This window comes from Myzus persicae, unplaced genomic scaffold (assembly GCF_001856785.1).
Source record: "Myzus persicae strain clone G006 unplaced genomic scaffold, MPER_G0061.0, whole genome shotgun sequence".
NCBI lineage: Eukaryota > Metazoa > Arthropoda > Insecta > Hemiptera > Aphididae > Myzus > Myzus persicae.
The window spans coordinates 287,782-309,972 of record NW_019102804.1 but is presented as its reverse complement, the minus strand read 5'-3'; the positions used below and the strand labels follow the sequence as shown (position 1 = coordinate 309,972).

Sequence of the window (22,191 nt, the reverse complement as noted above, 5' to 3'; positions counted from 1 at the left end):
ATAATAGCATATTTGTCACTTAACATCCAAATAAATATTAAATATTTTAGAATTTTCTCAAACTTATATTGTAATAACAACACTGAAATTTATTTGTTAATTATTGGGGCTGAGTGGTGGAAAGAGGGGCGGCAAAATTAGAGCTTGCCCCTCCTAGAATAATGTGTGGCTGTGGCCCTGAGTGTAACTAAGAAAGGATTCACCACCTTAATGAGGTTAGAAGAAGGTTAGTGAGTTAGGTTAGGTTAAAAAAACCTAACCTAACCTACCTATCATTTTATAAACCTGATAATTTTTTAGAGTCTGTGCGTATATCTAACAATTATTAAGTATAGGTTTTTAAAGATACAGCGAATGTAGCAAAATGCCTAGTTTTTGGAGTTTAAGCATAGACAAGAACTGTGTATAGGTATAACAACAGCATGTTACGGGCGGCGTAACAACATCTAATAGTGATGTTTATGCTGTCTTGTAGAAACAATTCTATCTTCTATTTATTATATTATCTATATATCTTTTACCCTACTACCCCCCCTCACTACCGTTCCTACAAATAATCGAGTAATCAAAAAGCGCTATCTATGTTGTTACTCTTTCCACACACTCTTTGCTCGTTTGGTAGTATTAGGTCTATAATAGTATAAGTAACGCCTTTGAGATTTAATATTTACTACCTACATAAGCATAGGGGGGTTTTAAGGAATTTAATCCTTTACAAATTTTAAACACATAATGAGCTCACGGGCCTTACACCAGTATAAGCCTTTTACTAGCTATTAGTGCATTACTCCAATACATTTTAGTTTTTATACATTTGTATTTTTCAAAGTTACAATCGCAGTTAATGCGATTAACAAATTAATTATTTAACTAAAAGTTGCTTTTGAAACAGATCAAGTGTTCCTTGTCGAAACCATCCGAGGCCCACTTATCGTTTTATAACTAATTTGAACTACGTTAAGTTACTTAACTCGAGTAATAATAACTCAAGTAAAATATAGCCTAACTATATTCAACTATATAGAATACGACCTGCAGCCACTTCTTGATTGTTTTGACAGAACATTATCACTATTCTTACTGTGTTGGATATTTTAAGTCGAGAAAAAAATTAGATTTAAAAGATTAAAATTAGATTGGATACAATCAAAACAATTAAATGTTTAAAAATTACGAAATAAATAAAAGTAATTCTATTAGATTAAACATTTAAAAAGTACGAATAAGATCGAAATGTGCAAAACAATATTATATATTGACCAGTAGCTCACTATAATAATAATAATAATAATAATAATAATATTAATAGCCAGCAGTCTACCAATTAATGTAATTATATATATTATATATATATACCTGCACGGCTACACAAATTTATATTCAGCCAACATATAGTTTTCAATTTTATATACGCAGGTTTTATCGTAATTTATTGTAATTTGTTGAGTAAGCCCGTGAACCCAGATTCCCTCCCAAAACTTAATGCGTATCAAAGTACTATGAAAGTAGTGATATCTATATTAATCGGCTCTTTTTAATTTAGTAAATAAACTATATTGTAACAAATTGTGTTCGAGACGCCATTGTAGATAACCACGAGATTAGCGGGCAGCCGATAAGGGAATAATACAATATAAATAATGTAATGAGTTTCACATTTTAAAAGTCCCATCTGTAAAATCATATTCAAAGATATTTAACAATCGTGAGCAGATTCTTTCACGACGCGTTGCTCAAAAGTGTAAGTTCATTAATATATTGTTACTCTATAATTTGTTTTTTTGAAATAAATATTTTTAATAAAATAATAAAAAAAAATAATATTATAATTTATGTCTCGACTTAATTTATTATATAATATATACAACTGATAATATATGATTATCAATAATCATTAAAATTGTGATGAGGACAGACGTGATCAGTGATCGAATAGGTTCACAATTACACACTATGTCGCTATATATTATGTTCATGTTATGGTTAATCGGGGTTATGTGACAATTAATTATTAAACTCCATGTTAATAAATTAGTTAAATAGATTGTTTGACATTTAGATAAAATATATTTTTATTTGTTAGAATCGAGTTAAAATTAATAAAATAATACTAATTTATACTAATATTATTAGTATAATTTGTGTTAATTAAACATACATGCTCAGGGTCCTAGTAAATGTTTATCTAAATCTAACGTTGGTATTCATTAAACTAATATACGTTTGTACTACATTTATTTTGTATTCAATAAAATGGATTATTATTACATTACATATATATTTATACTACAAGTGTTGTAGGAATCAAACATAAAAATAAAAAACGGTAATGTATTATATGAATCATAGGTATTACAATTAATAAACACGAAATAAATTATTTCAAATAAACGACGGTGATGTATCAAACTTGCCTATACATAATTCCGTGTCACTTTTTGTATAAATAATATTAAAGTGTTGAAAAAATAGTGTTGTCACTTGGCGTCTTCTGTGCATTTTTGTATGCGGCGGCGCCACTTCGTATGAATGATCAATTTTTTTGTTTGTATCATCTTTAATTTGATTAGTTTCCGGCTAAATATGTAAATATGTGCACATGTGTAAAATATTACAAATATTTACACATTGTTCATAACAAATAATAATTAATAACTACCTATTATTATAGGTATTATTATTATTATTATACAATATTAAATAATACCGTATCACATAGCACAATACAAGAGGTAAATATACCATATAAAGATATACATATAGTAAATAGATAATTCAGTAAAAGAAATGATGTCGTACCTACTTAACTACTTAAACTGAAATTCTACTGAATATTTAAACGAAGTTATAGTAGTATACTGATGCGTTTAGTACTGTGTAACGAATAATAATGAGTAATACAAATATTTTGAATACTTTTCATATTTTTCAGGTAAAAAGTTTGAAAAAAAATTGCCACAACTTGAAAACGCCCTTGCCTTAAACTGTAGTGCTTTAAAATACAATTATATTTTTATACACGGAAGAACAACCTTGTTTGTATATATTGTGTATTCTTAAACTGCAGACACGCTAAATAACCTTTGTGGGAGGCCAATGGAAAGAATCAAGACACAGCGAGGTATCTTAATTTATTTAGGTCAGAATTTGTCTGACGACAGACTTAAATAACATTATACCATATAATATTATTATGTAGTTGCCAACATAAATATGTTTAATATTGAACTAAAGTCTTTATTAATTCAGCTACAAGAAAATTAAAAACGTGTTACAATAATAATAATAATAATAATAATAATTTAATCTACTTTTCAATTGTATATAATATCCGGTAGTCGTTTAAACGATACAGATTAATTCTAAAATAGTTCAACAATGACAAAAAAAAAAAAAAAAACGAACAAATTAATAAAAACATCGGTAACAAATTGTTATTAATTATTAACTGTGACTTAAATATATATTATTTAACTAGGTATATATATATAATAATGCATGTAACATGCGGTGTACTCGAGTGTGTCGCAACGTTGCAGTTATGATTTTTTAATTATCTTTGTGCTTGGAATAAAACAATACAGTAACCAAGAAAAAATACCAATATTATTGTACGCATTACGTTTCCAGTGTACAATAATATTATGCTGAAAATAGAATATATACGCTTTGAATTGGCCCCGAGCCGTTTTATTTTAAAGCGAGATATTGTATTTATTTGCGGTATGCGTATTTACTATTATTAGTATTGTAAAAATTAAATCGACTTTCGAAAGTATACATCACGAACGTGTCAGTTAGAACTACGGAATTTAATATTATTTACTACATTTAGGTATTTTATAACGATTATTGTTGACACGCCATTACAACAATATTCTGCAGTTGTGTATTCATGACAACAATATTAAAGAAGAGAATCGAAGGTGGAAAGAACGGTGTCTGTAATCTCGACGACGTTTCGTCGAGCCCATCGCGGTCAGACGAAAATAATATATTATAATATAGTTCATAATAATATACATATTATAGTACCTATTTATCTTTTCGTTTAGAATTCACAACATTTTCGTTTCGTGTACATATTGTTTTATATAAAGCAATAAGACTAACAAACATAGTATGTATAAATATAGAAGCACACTCGCTCACACGTACACAAGCATATTAAAATATATAACCACTGTGTGCGTGCTCAGCGGAAACTGTGCGTTTTTTAAATCAGTATTTTGTACTCTCAAATAGATAAGAAGATTCTAACAACGAGCTAATCAAGGCACCTAAATTCCAATTATTACTATTCATAAAATTATACAAATTAAAAAAAAAGGAAAATCAAATAATATTACAATAACAAATATACTAAACCTATGTTGTACGTCATTTTCCTTATCGTCTAATTACGTAATCTAAACATGATTTGGTCTAACATAATACATTTTTGTAAAAAAAAAAAAAGTATTAAAATTTTTTCGAACAAAAAAGAACATCACAAGTTCATTGCGAAATTTGTACAATTCAATTACTCTCAGCCGTCAACTAGCTTATAAATTCATTTTAAATCCATACGAATCAAAATCATTATTATTATTATTAAGTATTCATTTATTTATTATAATTTTTTTTTTTCATATAAACGTAAAACTATTATCACAATCAGTCGATTTGCCCCTCATAATATTTGAAAAATAAACATCATAATATTAATTGTATTTATCGTTAACTCCCGTGCAGTGGGTACGGGTATCATCTACTGTGTAGGCGTACGCTGCACCAGTGTATGCGATCTCGCAGGTAGTCAAATCACGCGTATTACAATATTATTAATAAAAAATTATATTAGATTATTATAATAACGATTTGAAGGAGCTAGACTATATTGATGTAGAGGTCCACATCACCGAGTGAGCGAAACGAAAAAAAAATAGCTTATTTCCGAAAAATTACGATCACCGTTTAGAGAATAATATCGGGTTTATTTTTAGATATAAGAGGTGGCGTACCTACTTATAATTTGCCTAATATAATATGTATAATATATGAATTAATGTAATATTACCACACTAAAACGTTGTAAACATATAATATTATTACGCGCACAACGACAGAGTTTGTTTGCCCGTTCGATTAGGACGTATATATTATTAAAATATTATGTAATCATTGATTGATACGAAACGTAATAAAATTGAGTGCCGACGAAGAATTACCATTTAAATATGAGAAGTGAAAACAAAAAATTATAACATAATTGTTACGGTGATGGAGGTACTTAAATTTACGCTGCGCTTGTTTGTCGAGTAGAGATTATATTGTGATACTAATGTGTGGATTTCGAGTAAGAATTATCGGGTCGTAAATATTGAACCAACACAAAATTAATATTCGAAATAATATATTAAATCATACCGGCTGATTTTTGAGTCTGAATAGAGTCTAAGACTCTTTTGGTTCAAAACAAAACAAAAAAAAAAAAAAAACACGATAACCTCGCCGACCCAGGGTGAGCTTTCCCGAGTATAAGTATTAAGTTATAATTCTTCTACTGTACATAATAATAATAATATTAATAATAATAATAATAATAAAAATAATAACGCGCTGCGATATTACACTGTTATAGGTACATTTATATATTATTTTAATTTCGTTTTAAAACGATACGAAAATTAACAAAATCACGACGAATTACAACATTATTGCTATATTAGTGAACACCATATCATGTTATTATCATTATCATTAAAACACGTTGTGTTTATAAATTTCATCGGGCATAGGTAATAAATACTAAATAGTACCTACAATAATATATAAACGACATATTATTATATTTTATTATGTACGTAGGAGAGACGATACAGACTAAGTCATCGCAGACGTACAGTAATAGAAGCATCACAATAACGTCGTGTTTTAATAATAATAATATAACATAATACGTGTATACACGAGTTCAATAAATTATCACTAGGTTTTTTTTTAACACATAACATAATTGTTATGATTATTACACTCGTATAGGTACATCATAACTTATTATATTGTTTTATATTATCTACAAAAATATTATTGCCCGCGTTTCCATCACACATTTTTCTCGAGACGAATAGAAAACAAAACAAACAAAAACCATTAATTTACGCGTTTCTTATATTTAATACTATATTAAATATATATTATATTGTATTTTAATAATTGCCTATTTAATAGTAAGTTATACAGTAATAATAGAGTGTTTCAAACTCGACTCGCGTCGAACAAGTGGCAGGACGCAACCACGTAACCTTTTTCTCCTACAGAGTTTCCCGGTCGGAAATTATCGCAGCAGTACGTCACGCGCGCTCCGTATCCGTTTCCGCCGACGAATGCGAATTCTCGAAATCATTTTCATCGACGACGATCTATATACGTAGTACTATTATTATAACTGCGCGGGGGATAAAAAAGATTGGCACTCGAAAACTGATTTTTTTTTATTCTTCTATTCTTCCCTCACCCCCTCCCCTCGATCATTTCCATATATCATTATAATATAATGCGTGCCGGGTTCGAGTGCGCCCTCGTCGTCGTCGGCCCTTTTTACACTCCTGTCGTGGACCATATCATAACATCATCGTCGTGTCCGCGATAACGGAGAGCTGTTCAGTACCTTTATCTATATTATGACTTTCGACACTATTTAGCACTGATAATATAATATATACGATGGTCTCTTGCAGCATTTTTTTTTTTTTTTTTTCATTAGAACTACGTGGCACTTGATGACCGTCGAGTGAAACAGCGCCGAGTGCAGGATATCACGCGCCCTCCGTTTCTCCACATCCCCAACCACCAACTACCTCACCACCACAAACCCACAAATTCCAACTGAACAAAGCGCGACCACGGAAAGGTATGAAAAACGGCGATCAGTCTTGTATACGTATACACTATTCGCTATACATCATCATAATATTATTATACGTATATATTATTATTTAATAAAACAAACAGCGGGCGATCATAACATCATTACAACGTAAATCTTTTTTTTTTTCAAAATATCATCTCAAATAGCGACACAAAATATGTTTCGTTTTCATCCGTCTCTATATACACTTCAAGAACCATAATAAAGATAATCGCTCGCGCGCTCACATTTGTGTGTGTATGTGTGTATGTGTGTGTGTGTGTGTGTGTGTGTGTGTGTGTGTGTGTGTGTGTGTGTGTGTGTGTGTTAGTATAATAATATTATTTACACTATGTAGAAAAAAAATAAAGTTTTGTCAAAATGCATTTGCTATAAGGAAACAACGAAACAATGACGTATACACACAATATTATTTTCGGCGGTAGCGGCATTACGGCTTTGAGAATTTGCGTGACTTAATACGAAAATCATCTGGCCGCCGATTGCCGCAGGAAGAGTAGACCAACTGCGACCACTATCATGGTCAAGGTAGCCCCGACGACCGTCGACTCATTGACCTCGTTACACGGCTTCTCGACTGAAATATCAAAACAATAAAAATTTTAATAAAATAATAATACAGTTACCCAAAGTTGTAGCATGCATTTTAAGACATTTTAATATATGCGTCATGTTATCCATCATAAGCACTGCTAAAATTATAATTATATAATATAATATAGTAGCTGTCCCTCTGTCGTTGTCCGTGCCGAAGATTTGTTTTCTTTTAAAACATATCAGTAAGAGCTGTAAATTATGCCTTACTTCTACTAATTATAATAGTAACATATAGTATGTAACCAATAGCAACCATTTAAATTAATAAAAAAATATTATTTTTTCGTGAGCTGATGTATCTTGGTTTTGATATGTACCCAAGTTCACTGGCCAATCGGCTTCGTTCTACCCCGCTTTGTGAACTAATTTGATCGAGACAAACAATTCGTCCGTGGCAGATTGGATATAGCACATGGTTTGAATAAACGAGGTTCAAACTACTTTCTATATTTTCTGATATCACAATAAAGAACAATTTGAGACTTTCAGGAATCCGGTTATGTAGTTTTTGAGTATATAAGCTACAAACATAAGTTCAACTGCCATATTAGTTTTAAGATGTAATTTCTTTATTTGAGGCTATTTAATAAGGAACGATTTGATATTTTGATGCATCCTTTTACCTCATCTGCAGGATAAATTGAAAATACCATTTATACACAAAAAAAAAACTTATTATTAAGCTCTCAAAAAAGAGCGCCCCAAGCCAAAAAAAGTTTGTTAACCACTGCTCTATTGTATCATTATTTGTAAACTATGATTATTCCTATATAATATTATCTACTTTTTGTTGGTTCTGCCTTAGAACGGCGGACAGTTCATAACTATAGTAATGTAATAATGCCTTGTATCAGTATTATAGTCGACATCGATATCAAATCGGTATTAAAAAATATCAACTTAATCAACCATTATAGGTATTATACATATGAATGCAATTAAAAAAATGTCCACATTCCGTAATTTTGGATACACCCAATAGAAACTGAATTTTATTTTATTTTATTTGGCTTCTGCTCCCTGTTCCTATACCGGATTCTCTAGATTCATTTCAAGTAATTGAATTTTTTTCAAAACTAATGAATTTATCGGATACAAATATTAATGTTCACGAACCTATTATAAGATCGACAGAAGTTGGATCAATAGATCATTATAAAATAGAATAGATATCAGTACGGAATATTTGCCATGGTATATCAATATCATTGACCACCGCGAATAATAATAAAATATTACAGTAACGTACATCTTATACATTTTCGTCGTTGCAATTTCAAAATTTCAACCGATACCAAACGCGATAGTTTGTGCATTACGCTGTATAAATTTAATAATAATATAGTATTACACAACACACATAACAATCATAATGTATTGAATTTTTGTCGTCAATAGTTCGTGCCATGCGTATATTATTATAACGACGGTGCAGCGCGTATTTCGCTATTCACAAAGAGGGATTTACCACTAGGACTTTTTTCTACATCCAGCGGCGAAGTTAAATCGAGCGAGAATTTTACGACCTGGGCAAGACGAATACAATTTTTTCTATCACATTTTTTGGGTAAACGGATACCGGGTGAATATAGGACCGTCGCGATAGTGTTTTTAACGTTATGGAAAATCACATTGTAAGTCGTAATAATATCATACCATGTATTATATATTATGTCATACCCGCGGTGTGCGTGTGGCGGTCTGAGGCGACTGTATAAAAGGCGATAGAAATAATAATAATAAAAAAGTATGAAAAAGAGAAAAAAGTTGAGACTAGAAAAAAACGAGAAAAAAAGAACGTCTCTCGCAGGTTATTACACTCGGAGTGGCCTAAGTAATAATATATATATATATATTCATACGGCGAGAAACGAGAATAATCGGCTTAGGAGTTTAAAACGGGATAATATGGGTCGGCGGGTCCAGCAAAAATTCGCCATTCGTACTCGCGGGCTTTTGCGGTATATATGGTATATCATACGGACGACGTATAGTTAGGCACCTCTTCTGTACTAAAACGGTCATGGATTCTTTTTTCGTCCTCTACTATTTCCGAGGATACGTGCGGTTAAGAAACGACGCTTATTAAATTATTGTAGCCGACGGACATCACGAGAATATACACCGCTGATGATAATAGGTATTATAGGTACTGTGGTGTATTCGGCTCCGAAAAAAAAACCATGAGATATGCTACATGCACTCAATATTGCCCTAGAAAATAGGTAAATGTATACCAAAGTTCTAAAATTGGCATAAAAAATTTAATCAAATCAATTCATTGCCCAATTATATGATTTATGCCTTGAAAGGTATACCTACTGCGGATAACATTAATAGACGTTTGCGTAAACTCTTAAAAAAATGATTAAAAAAATTGAAATATATAATACGAAAAAACCCAACATATAGCCTTCATAAAAAAAAGTATGCAAAATGTGAACGGAACTTAAAATTGTTCGTAATAATATATTAGAATATTATGATAAAAATATTATATTTTAGTGTAAAATGCCAAAGCCATAATTTTTCTTGAAGTATACAATGGAAAAAAATTGTTTGCATTTATATGACCTACTAATGATACTATAATGTCTAATATATGCAAAACTATGCAAGACAAAATTTTGTATTTAATATAATATGGTGATGTTTTTAATGCAATTTGTATCTCGCTTATTTTGAATTCAGAATAAAATTCATCGATAATGACCACGCATAACCACGCTTGTAAGACACGATCACCATGCCAACTAGTGATTTCATTATCCATTTCAATTTTTCCCAAATGTTAAGTACCGAGAAGGAAAATTATGCATTTACATTTATTCAGTTGATGCTCAATCGTATTGAGTTATTTTCGGGTAAAATAGGTAAATTCACGCAGTCGTGCGAGGCACCGTTTAAAAAATGATTTAAAAAAGCGATTGATAATAGCGACTAATAAGACCGATTACACCGAGTTGCGAGACAGGCCACATACCATTTAGGATACGGTAATGTGGCTGTCACATTTTTAGTATATTAGTGATAATGGTAAAAGTATATTTTTAGAAATATCATTTTTAGATCGATCTTATAACGTTTTTCTAGAACGTTATGTGGAACACTGGACGGTTATGACGTGGCATTATATAATAATGTTATACATAAACCGGACTTACCGGATGGCGATAGCGAAATGTTAAATGACAAGACGAGCCCTTCGTCAGACCCAGTGGCCGCAGTTCGGTTGTTGTTGGGGTTGCAGTTATCCGCGTACACGGACACCTGCAATCGATCCGGAGGCCATTTGACGTACGCAAGACAGTACAACTTCTTCCAGCCGGCTGCCGACGGCAAGTCGCTGCTGATTATCTGGTGCATCGTACCGTTCTCTTTCCAGCCCCCGTGACACTTGTAGGCTGCAAAACAAAATGATTTTAGGATACGCGATCGTGGAAGTCGTAGAAAGTGTGTTTCATTATAACAGGGATCTCCAAATTTTTTTATCCGATGGCTTGGTATAGACTTACCATTAAAAACACACTTTGTGTTAAATAATATAAAAAGTAATTTTCTTTTTGTTATATATAATATATATTTATAATTTGTACAATCTGCATAAAATATATCTACAATAAACATAATAGACGGAAGTATAAATAGGTAGGTTTGATAGGCTTGATTGAAGAAACTATTCGATAATAGGATTTCATGATAAATAATCATATCGTTTATAATTTATAATTTTATATAACTGATAATCTATTCAACATTTTTTTTAAATTTTATTTTACTGGACATATGGTGTGGACAGATGGTGCCTCTAGTGTATTATTATTTATTATATATGTATCATATACATTGCTATTAATTTAGCTTTTAAGATTCCTTGAACAGGAATTAAAACAGGTAAAAAAATCTATGCCTAAAATAATTTAAAAGTCCGACTGGATGAGTAGTTTCAAAGCTAACTCATAAGTCATAACTAATACAATGTTGCTATTAGATATTTTTCTCCTGCAAGAAAGATTGAGGAATCATAGATATGTTTTTGGTATAATGCAGTGGAAAACTATCTAGTAGTATGCTCCATTTTGTTAAGAATTCAATGAACTAAGAATTATAAATAGATTTTTCGAATACTAAATAAAATATTTAAGATACCGTAAATTGTGTTGCTGGTACTTCGATAAATTGGTCGATAAAATAAAGTTTTTCACTAGTTTTTGTTCAAATAATCTCGTCACAGTTCCTTTATTCTAGTGGTTCTCAATCTTTCTAAGGTTAGCCTAACCATAAGAGTCAAAATATTTTATATCGTCTCCTCTATACAATAGATAGGGAAAGGGATTGCAGCTAAATTAAAAAATAAACAAATTTTAATGACCATTGAAGAATTAATAATAAAAATGATTTATTTGAACAATATTTGTCTAATAATTACAAAAAGTAACAAGAAAGACTTTAATATTGCTTAGTGAGATATTTGTACTCAACGGTTCAGAGCTAGTTGTTTCATGCTAGGTTTTAAAGTATAAGACTACAGTTATTTAGACAAAAGATAAAAAGAAAATATGTTTTCATTGCTGATTTGTGTTTCTATGACAATAAACAAAGCTCAAAATCGCTTAAAAAAAAGTTTTACCAAGCGCAAAAAAATATCTGTTAAAATTTTTAATATTTATAGATATGATATTAAATAAGTTATTATCTTCTCTGGAACGCCATTGTTTAGAGAATTGTAAAGAGTAATTAAAATGTATTGTAGTGTATTTCCCTTGAATATAAAAAAATGTAGGTACTGTAGCCTTGTTAATATTGAATGTAATAACATGTATTATACTTCATTAAAAATGAATAAAATAATTTGATCAGTTCATTTTAGGATTATTCACTGAAGTAAGTGGGTCAGTAAAACTTGTTGTTGGGCTACTGGTCGTGGCTTGTCGACTTCTGCAATATTCAATAGTATATGGTATGAGTTTTTCGGGGTGATTCGAAAGAACGAAAGTAAAAGCACCATCACTAACCTTATCCCGGCACGATCACTGTATTTCTAATTTTTTTTCCCTTGCCTCTTCGAGAGATCGGTTATAATATTATGATTATGTAAAGAAAATTTGTTAGATGACGTTACTTTAATTTGTCGAACGATAATAGTAATATTTTAACTAGTTATTTTGTTTACTTCATCGGATGATTAGCTATTTAGGACGAATATATATAAAATGACATAAGTATGATTGTATGTGACTTTACGACAATGACATATCCCGTATAGTAGGTATCTATGTAATTAATTATATTACAGTAGGACGTAGGTAGTAACCAACTACCTCAGTGTCGTATAATATATAAGACCAATAAAACATGTACCTCATATAAAATTTAGTACATTATAAAATTATAAATGAACGCACTAAATCAGGACTGATTTATAATTTATTACAAACACAATTCAACAAATATTTAAGTGTTATAAATGTTTTAATACATTTCGGAACGATGACGCTGTTTTAATAAACATCAAATAAACCAAAAAATTATTTTTAAATAAGCATGCTTATCTCATTATCTACAAATAATTATGTCAGCCCTCTTTAATATATATTGAGTCATCGTTAGATGCATAGTGCGCTCATTGAATTATTAAGTAATTAAGAACTTTGACTTTTGTCTTTGATACTTTTTCAGAGTATTTAGACCAAAATAATAATAGAAATTTAAATTGTGGTTAATTAATAATAATTATAATTTGTTTTTACTAACAATTTATGCAATGTTCTTTGTTTGAATAGAAACGGCGATTGTATTTTGGACCAAAAAATACAATTTGTTGCTACATATTTGTATTTTAAAAAATATGATTAAGTTAGGGCAGTTGGACCAACGAGACAACCAACAAGAAAATTGAGACTTACATATTATTATTATACATCATGATTTACCAAGCGGAGAGACGTTTAATCAGAACGTATACCAAATTAATCGGGCATATCCATATTCGTTTAACCTTTGGAATTACAACTGTTAAGGCCGGTTCTGTCACAACGGTAATAAAAATTATAATATTCCAGTTACAATCCGTCTGAGCGTAACAAATCAAAGATAATAACCGAGTTTCAGAGACAAAAAATAAGAACACATTCGCCAATTATAGCTATACGTTTTAATATAAATCATAGAATCGATTTCAGTTTCAATCTGTCAAAAAACTGTTGTATTATATTCCTATATAATATTTAAACTTAATTAAATGATCGGTATCGTTGGATTTTTTTCCATTACAATTACCGGTACCGTTACGATTATATTATTATTATTGTCCAATTGGCTGATGAAGCCGTCAAAGTAATTGCGTAGGTTCACCGTGTGATCGGTAGAAATCCGCATTAATTTAAATTTGATTCGCAAGCGTAGTGCAAGTTTTAATTCGAGCTTTACATTCGATATCAGAATTTTGCTTATTTAGAGTCGGTAGTTGAAACTTTATCGTCGGTGTCGAGTGTGGTTTGCAGACCATTTTCACCCAAAATGAAGTCGAAATATCGTTGTGACGTTATCAAACGATTCGATAACGATATTATAAATTATTTAATATTATATTCTGTGCAATAGGGCTCAGAAGACTTTTTTTGTGCAAATTAAAACAACAGTGTTATAATAAACACGTGAGACATTTAATAATCTGTCTCGAAGACATTATTGTTAGACATTATCATTCCGATAGCCATCATAAACTCCCATCATGCGTAATTATATACACCTATATTATAATATGTACGATTGGAAACCGTCTCGATGTATTTTGCATTCAGATCAACAAAACCAGTTAAGGTTTATCCAGTATCGTGGATGTCTGAGATCTTATAGTTATGACTTTGTTTACTATTCAATTTATCCACAACAGTAGTACAATTATTTACCGCCGATTAAAAAGTGGGCATCTATATTACTATGCATAGAGAAAGCATTAAAAAAAAGAAAAATTCAAATGCACTGTCATTTCACCTGGTACGATATAAAATGATACGATTATTGTGGAAGATGAACTCACAAAAATTGAGCACAATATATTGTACCATACTATACTGGATATACCATGCATAGCATGCATCATCGAAATAATTATTTCAGGAACACATGTTATTCATATACGCATTGGTTAACGGAGGTCTCCAACCTTTTGGCCAAATTTCAAATACGCTTTGCCATCGAGGGCCAACATTTTTAGAGGAATAGATAGGTTATGCAATTGAATTATAGATAAGATTTATTTCGAAAAATTTTGGTTTGAATTAGCAGCGTCGCTTGTAAATGTTCGTCACTTAAGTTGGCTCTGTACTTGGATTTGACGTATTTCACTTTCGAAAATATCTTCTCACATAACTATGTTGAGCTAAATATTGACATCATTTCACGCTCTTGTTTTTTGAGATTTGGAAATGATTCCTCTGGCTATATTGTGTAAAATTGTTGGAGACTATTTTCTTCGAAATAGTCTTTAAGACTTTAAAATATGTGTTTGATATTAGCTCTGTAACTTCAATCTGAAGCTCTGTCGGTAAAATTTAGAATTTTATTGAAAAAAGATTTTCGAAAATTAAAAAAACGGTCTTCTACACGTTTGAAATATCTAAACTGGGTCTGGAACTGCTCTTTAAAATAAGTGAGTACTAGAACAGCAAAATATATTATAGTAGACTTGCACAGTTAGAAAAACCCGTCGATCATACCTTCGATAGCATTATTATTATAGCGGAAAAAGTCGATCGTATCTTATTTGACCATTGTGTAACTTCCGAGAACAATGTAAGTTAGATAAGTATTTGATTGACGAGTTTTTCTATTATTTTTAGATAGTGTCAGTAAATAATATATGTATGACTATTATATGTTGTTATGATTCATAACTTATGAAAAGTGCCGAAAGAAAAAATAATAAATTCAATTTGTTTAATTAGAATTTAAAAACGACGAAAACTTAAATATGATTTTCAAAACATTAATTAGCTTGGCGGGCCTTAGGTTGGAGACCCCTGTTAACCGTTAACGCATCGATTCCATCGATCTCAGTGTGTTTAAGATAATCACTATGGGCGCAGGGAAAATAAAATTTACCTCTTAAAAGTAGACGTCCTATAGATGTATTACAATACGAAACATACCTACTTATTAAATAATGTAATTATTTATGAGCGCACGACTGTCCAAAAAGAAAATAACTATCCAGCACATCTTGCTCGGTCGGAGTGCACCGCTATAATAAATGATAGGTGAGATCGTATTTGCAATGAGTTGCTCGTTAAAATCGCTTATACGGTTCGTTAATATTATATAGGTGATTGGTTGACGGCGTTCAATACATTTAACCAGCTAAGACCCGCAGCGAAGCTGCAGGTGTCCAAATGTATAGGTATTAGGTATACATATATTATTATTATAATAATACTCACTCGCTTAGTTGACAGTGTAGTTTTATAATAATATATAGTATCTTAGCGTCGATCTCGACGGCCGGGAGGAGGGATACGACTGCAAATGTCGATAAACCGTCTTCGCACGACCGTCTCGAGTAAATAGCGTCGACAAATTTTGTCGAGAAGCTCCAAGTACCGTAATAATACCAATTCTAAAGTTTCGACGCATCGTCGTCTGCAACGAGAATATAGGGGTGTAATATATAGGTACGGCACTGCTGTAGTAATTTCGCTCAATCTCCTTACGTCCACATCACGCTTAAAAAAATCCGAATTCCGTGTAGCTTAACTTCAATACTGCAGCTCTGTTTGAAATCGGGTTTCACGAACCGGCGTCTTCGTTTCCAAATATAAGTCGCATTTCAATATTTAATTATAACGATTCGCAGTAGAAGGAAGTATAATATTATAATAACAGCGTGCGATGTCGATCGTTGTTCGCATTGGTTCGAACATTTGATTTCGCTCTATACGCTTATTTGTATGCATGATCCGTTTAACAGCAGACGACGAGTATCAAACAACGAAATCAGTCAGCGAAAGATCAAAGTACACAAAAAAATAATCGACGTTTTAAATACTTTTTATGATTATTATTATTAACAGGAAGTCATTCGAGTCGGATCGTTTACCGCCATATTTTTCCGGTATCATACCATTATAACGCGTGTATATTGTGCGGCAACCAATAACCATATACCTGTCTATCGAGATTCGTGAAAACACCTACGAGTTATCCGTATGAACCGTGTTCTGTCGGATACGAAATCGGTTAAAATCGGTTTTTAATTAAATCAGTACTATGTAAATTATAAAAAATATTAACGTTAGTTTTACTGGTCCGGTTGTCGAACGTTGTACACGTATTAAAACGCCCTGCGGATAACGTCCGTATACATCCGGTAATAATAATAATTTTAATTATCAATATTATTGTTTCTCGATGGCCGATTGAAACGATAACAAAAACTTATACTTTATATCGTTTAAGCCGTTTCGGTGCCTTGCGAAACGCGAAACTGTGCGACGACATCATTTAGTCGAACGATTCAAACTGCTTTGGTATAACCACTTACACCACTGCAACTCCAGTAATGTGTGTGTGCAGTGTGCACACATGGTGGAGACTGGAGAGTATACATTTAATAGGTACAACCGGCGACATATTATGTTTCGAGCGTTTTTGTAACTCAAGGTTTATTTGTTATAGAGTACTTCAGATATATACATATATGTATAAAGTACCTATTATTATATCATACACCAAACGACCTCTATATGGGAGGTTTTCAAATATGGGTTATGACGTGTGCCTGGTGGTTGGTGGTACACTGGTAGGTATATGATAATATTATAACACATATATAGGTACCTATATGACGCTCGTACAGGTATACCTATACTTTTGCGCATTGTATATTATACGTTTTGCTCGAGAGTAGAAAAGATAAAGCTCGTTAAACAAAACGAGTTTGTGCTCCAAAAGTGTCGATAAATTATTCAAAACGTTATGAAACTCTAACAACGGCGCGTAGCTCACTAAATCACGCACAACAATGTATGGTATAATAATATAATCACATTTTTCCAGAAAACACACCGAATGTAATGAAACTATTACACATATTATTATTATTAAATCTATTGTGCGCGTTTTATGCATACAGGGTGATTCGCAAACCACGCTCACCCCATTTTATTTGAATTTGGATTTTCGAATAGTCTATCGATATTATAGTGGAAGACTATACTAAATATGCTATGTACATTTGTTCATATCAAATGAGAACCATTTTTGAAAGTTATGATGTATCAGATCCAAGATTCGAACGATTAGTTTTTTGAGTTATTGTTAATATGTATTACGTTTATCTTGTGTATTGTCCACGATGACAATGATGTTTAAACGATATTGGGATTGAGGTCTCTGATGATTTAAAAAGTATGATCGGTCTTAAATGGCATTTAAAAATAATTGTAAACATCATAATAATATGTAGGTACACGTCATATTTTATACTTTATTTGTAATCATAAAAGTTAAAAAAATCGGAATATATAGGAAAAATAATTTAACTATTTAAGGAAACAGTATATAACGTAGTAGGCACTCATTTCCTTGCTGTCCGTTTTTATGCATTTTTTTTATTGAATAAATTATATGAATTCTTTTTACTTATATTATTTATTTGAAACTTATGTTATAACTCTACACATTTACAACAACAAAATATATCCGCTCACAGTAATTTCAACAAAGTGATTTTTTACTTTTATTAAGAAAAAAAAAATTAACAACGATCAATTTTACTTCCCAAAGAAAAATATGTTACTGAACTTCTTTGTTTACAAAATATAATGTAAGAAATGTTGATAGACAAACCTATAATAGTCGATTATTTATAAGCATTCAAAGTTTGGATACGAGGAGTGGAATGACATAATAATATTATAATATATAGCTGGTGATGTCCCAGCCATTTTTTCCCCACTTAACTATACTGCTCTAGTGCTCTTTTGAAGCTATAAATGCCTTATAAATATTTAACTATTGCAGGTTCGATATTTATACAATGTACTATGTTCATGGACGTTTTCTAAATATTATTGAATTAAAATAATACGGGTCGACGTTTACGAAAAATATAAAAACCCACATAATCACCATGGCATAAAGAAACGTAGAGTTTAGGACCTTATAGGCAGGTATACCAGTATACGTATATAACAAGACTGACAATATTCCAAATAATAACCGTGCACGTATAATACATTTTTTTGAAAACCTCAAGAGTCGACACGGAAAGTGAATGTGTCAGACGGTGTTGAAAATGTTTTAAAAAAATCCCCCACAGTTGTGTACATGGCTTACACGTAATATAATAATAATAATAATAATAATAATAATGTATTTATGTATCTGTCGAAAATATTTTTCAATCGAACGCGGACTGGTGAAATGTGACGTAACTGTCATTCATGATTGTTTTCATTCACACAGCCGAGACAGGCGTCATAAATACCTTATATGACGTCCAAAGTGTGATTTCTTGTTTTATTTTTTTCACGCTTCAGGTGTCACCGTGACGAGGTTTTTGATTCCGTTCTTGGTGGGATTTTTTAACTGTCGTGCCTGCGTAAGTGTGTTTTTTTCAATTGAATCTCGACGATGATTACAATATAATATATCTATTTATACAATCAAGATTATAGAATAATTACGAAAATCGTCGATTACGGACCTAGAAACTGGCCTCCGAAGAGATTTATTTGAGTATTATATTTGTTTTTTTGCTGTATTACCTTTGCATACGTCAATAGCTGTTTTTCAATANTTTTTCTTTCCCCCCCCCCCCCCCCCCCCTATGACAGTCGCATAACTGCAGACTTATTTCTGTTTCAAGAACTATATAATGTATTAGACGCAGTATCAAGTATTTTTAAGGTTTACAATGATTTAATATACAATGTCTCAACTGTATAAATTAAATATTAATAAGTATTGCTGAAGTTCATTCCAAGGATGATAGCAAGTAGAGAGCTAGCAATACATTTGTAGATGTATAATTAACATTTCCTCATCAGGTAAAAAAAAAAATAAAACAAAACAAAACAATGTTATTCAAAATAATTTCTTTTTTTTCATATACATGGTTTAATCTCTTTTATATCGCCGAGTTGAAAAAAAAATGCCAAGGTCGGTTTTACCATAGAAGTGCTATGTTTTTTAATTTTTGATGGAAACAACAAAATACTGCAGTTGTTTTAATGTTTTCCCGTGACCATTAATATCATTGAACTCATAAAACACAACACTTTTATTAGTAGTTATTGTCGAAAGAACAATTAACATTTTTCGGACGTATTAAATTGTTATGGTTTTTAATTTAAAACTTCCAATGTCGGCTATTAGATTCTCCGGGTTCGTATATTATATGAACGCCACCACAATCGCGTTGTTTTCATTGTAACATAAACTATGTGACTCTTTGCTCTTACACATAAATATAAATTTATTCATAATATACAAGAGGAGAAATCCTCTTTTACATAATAATACACTTTCCTAATTAAATTTATCGAGTTACGAGTAAAATCTTCCGGAAACCAATGAAAAATGGAACGCGTTCTGCGGTAATTCCAAAAATTATGATTTGTACAGTCAAATAATGCAATTATTGAATAAATTGACATACACGCATGTATACTAAATATACAAACTGACATTTTGATCAAATTATCAATGCTTATAGATAGACGCGTTGCCGGATAAAAAAAAAGACGAAAAACAGTGGCGCATGTAGCGAATAATAATATTATAATGCATGTATGTATATAATATATATTATAATATAGTGACGTTTTATCCAAATTATAGTATTGACAATAACAGTTAATGTTTTGGTTTCGTATCTGATTATAGGTAAGTATATGCGTAATAGTGTCCTGAATAAATAATTATACACTAATTATCTAATAAGTATTAGATATTTGGGTGTATAAAATACATGCACATCTTATTGTCTCACTGTAATATACAATTTTATTATTGTACACAGTTTTCTACATGTCATTTATTCTGATAATATAATAGAAGATACATAACAAAATAATATTTAAATATTGGATACGGTGTGTAATAGGGTTGGGGTACCTGTTAGATGTATAGATAATTCAGCGAGGGCTTACAGAGCCCTCCAGGAGAAATAGTTTATATAATAAGTTCCTGCTCACATATTGAATTAGTCTTACGCAGTCTTAATTAAATATAATATATAGTATGCATTGTGAAAGACTTACGTCTTATACTTATAGTTATCAGCTGTGGTTTCTGTGTGTGGGTTGTTATTGACCCAGAACTTTTAGCGTCTCTTTTATTGTAGTGTTAATAACATTAGATTATGTGAATGAGTGTGTATGATGTGTACGCGGATATGACTATCATAATAATATATATAATAATATATATTATAATATATGTCTTGTAACATGATTACTTATTATTTATTTATTTTTATGGTTTGTAATGATGTCACACATTCGTAAACAGTTTCAGATACCTACATGCATCACACGAATGATATTTAAAATAAAAAGTTGTTCAACACGGGTAAAACTAAAAAAACAACTAAACATCTGTCTTACCATTGATTATTCCCGAACATAGGGTTTTCTCCTATACTCATTTTAATTGTTTTTAATTTATTAATTATATATTTAAGAAGTAATGATAGTGGTAACCTACCCTAACTTAACCTAACCTAGGTATATATCTAGTTATGGATATATTTAATCACTTGTAACTTGTATGTACTAACATTTTTTTTAAATGCAATTTTAAGTGACACACTTTACAGTAAAAGTTAATTTTTTTACTATGGATGTGGGATTTTATTTTAAATCTCAAAAGTATATCACTGATAAAATCGAAAAATCACTTTGATGGTTGAGAACCAGTAAATATTATTATTTATCATTCAATGTGCTGAAAATCTCTCTCAAACAGATCATATTTATAGTCACGACTGCCGATAGGTAATTCGTATGCAGTACCTACCTAAAATTGATTTAATTTTGTTTTTTATATTTATTTCCTCATGTTCATAAATCACCAGTAAATACTTAACTTTCTCATATAGTACATACATTGACGTTAAATAAAACAGTTAATAATTATTATAATATTACATGAGTATGGGAAATAACTATTAACTATTATATTTATTATACCAAGTATAAAACCAATATATTTTTATTACATAAATATATTACATACAAATGGTAAAAATAGATTTTATCGATATTTAAAATTAAAATACAATATGTAATTCTACTTTACGTTGCACATTATTATTGTTATATTTTTTTGTTTACTATAAGTGTATCTATTCGAAAAAATTTCGTTTCATGAATAATGAGAATATTATTATTGTCAGATAAAAAAAAAAATTTACATGAATTTTGTTTAATATTAGTGCTTATACTCATATACACATTCATTACGATTTTATAATAAATTATATATTATCTTAATATTTCTTCTGCAAGAAATGTCAGCTGATGACTGACGACCTTCACGGGCATTTATCTAATATATTTTCAAGTTTATTATTTCGAAAAAAGAATAACTTTAACAGTCCTTGCACACAAATTTAATCCATCTTCTTTCTGAAAACTTTACGCTCGTTTCACACAAGTTTCGAGTAGATTACGAAA

The 22,191-nt window shown here is 30.6% G+C and overlaps 1 protein-coding gene across 2 annotated transcripts in view; it reads right to left on the bottom strand.

The window, feature by feature from the left end:
* Positions 1 to 3,188: 3,188 nt before the first annotated feature.
* LOC111033137 overlaps positions 3,189 to 22,191 on the bottom strand; it is a 170,340-nt gene continuing 151,337 nt past the window's right edge. For both annotated transcript variants that reach the window (XM_022313735.1, XM_022313736.1), the window contains exons 13-14: positions 10,675 to 10,914; positions 3,189 to 7,490 (exon numbers count right to left, since the gene is read on the bottom strand). In XM_022313735.1, coding sequence (XP_022169427.1) covers positions 7,381 to 7,490; positions 10,675 to 10,914 — 350 coding nt within the window. In that variant the 3' untranslated portion in view covers positions 3,189 to 7,380. The remainder of the gene's footprint in view (positions 7,491 to 10,674; positions 10,915 to 22,191) is intronic.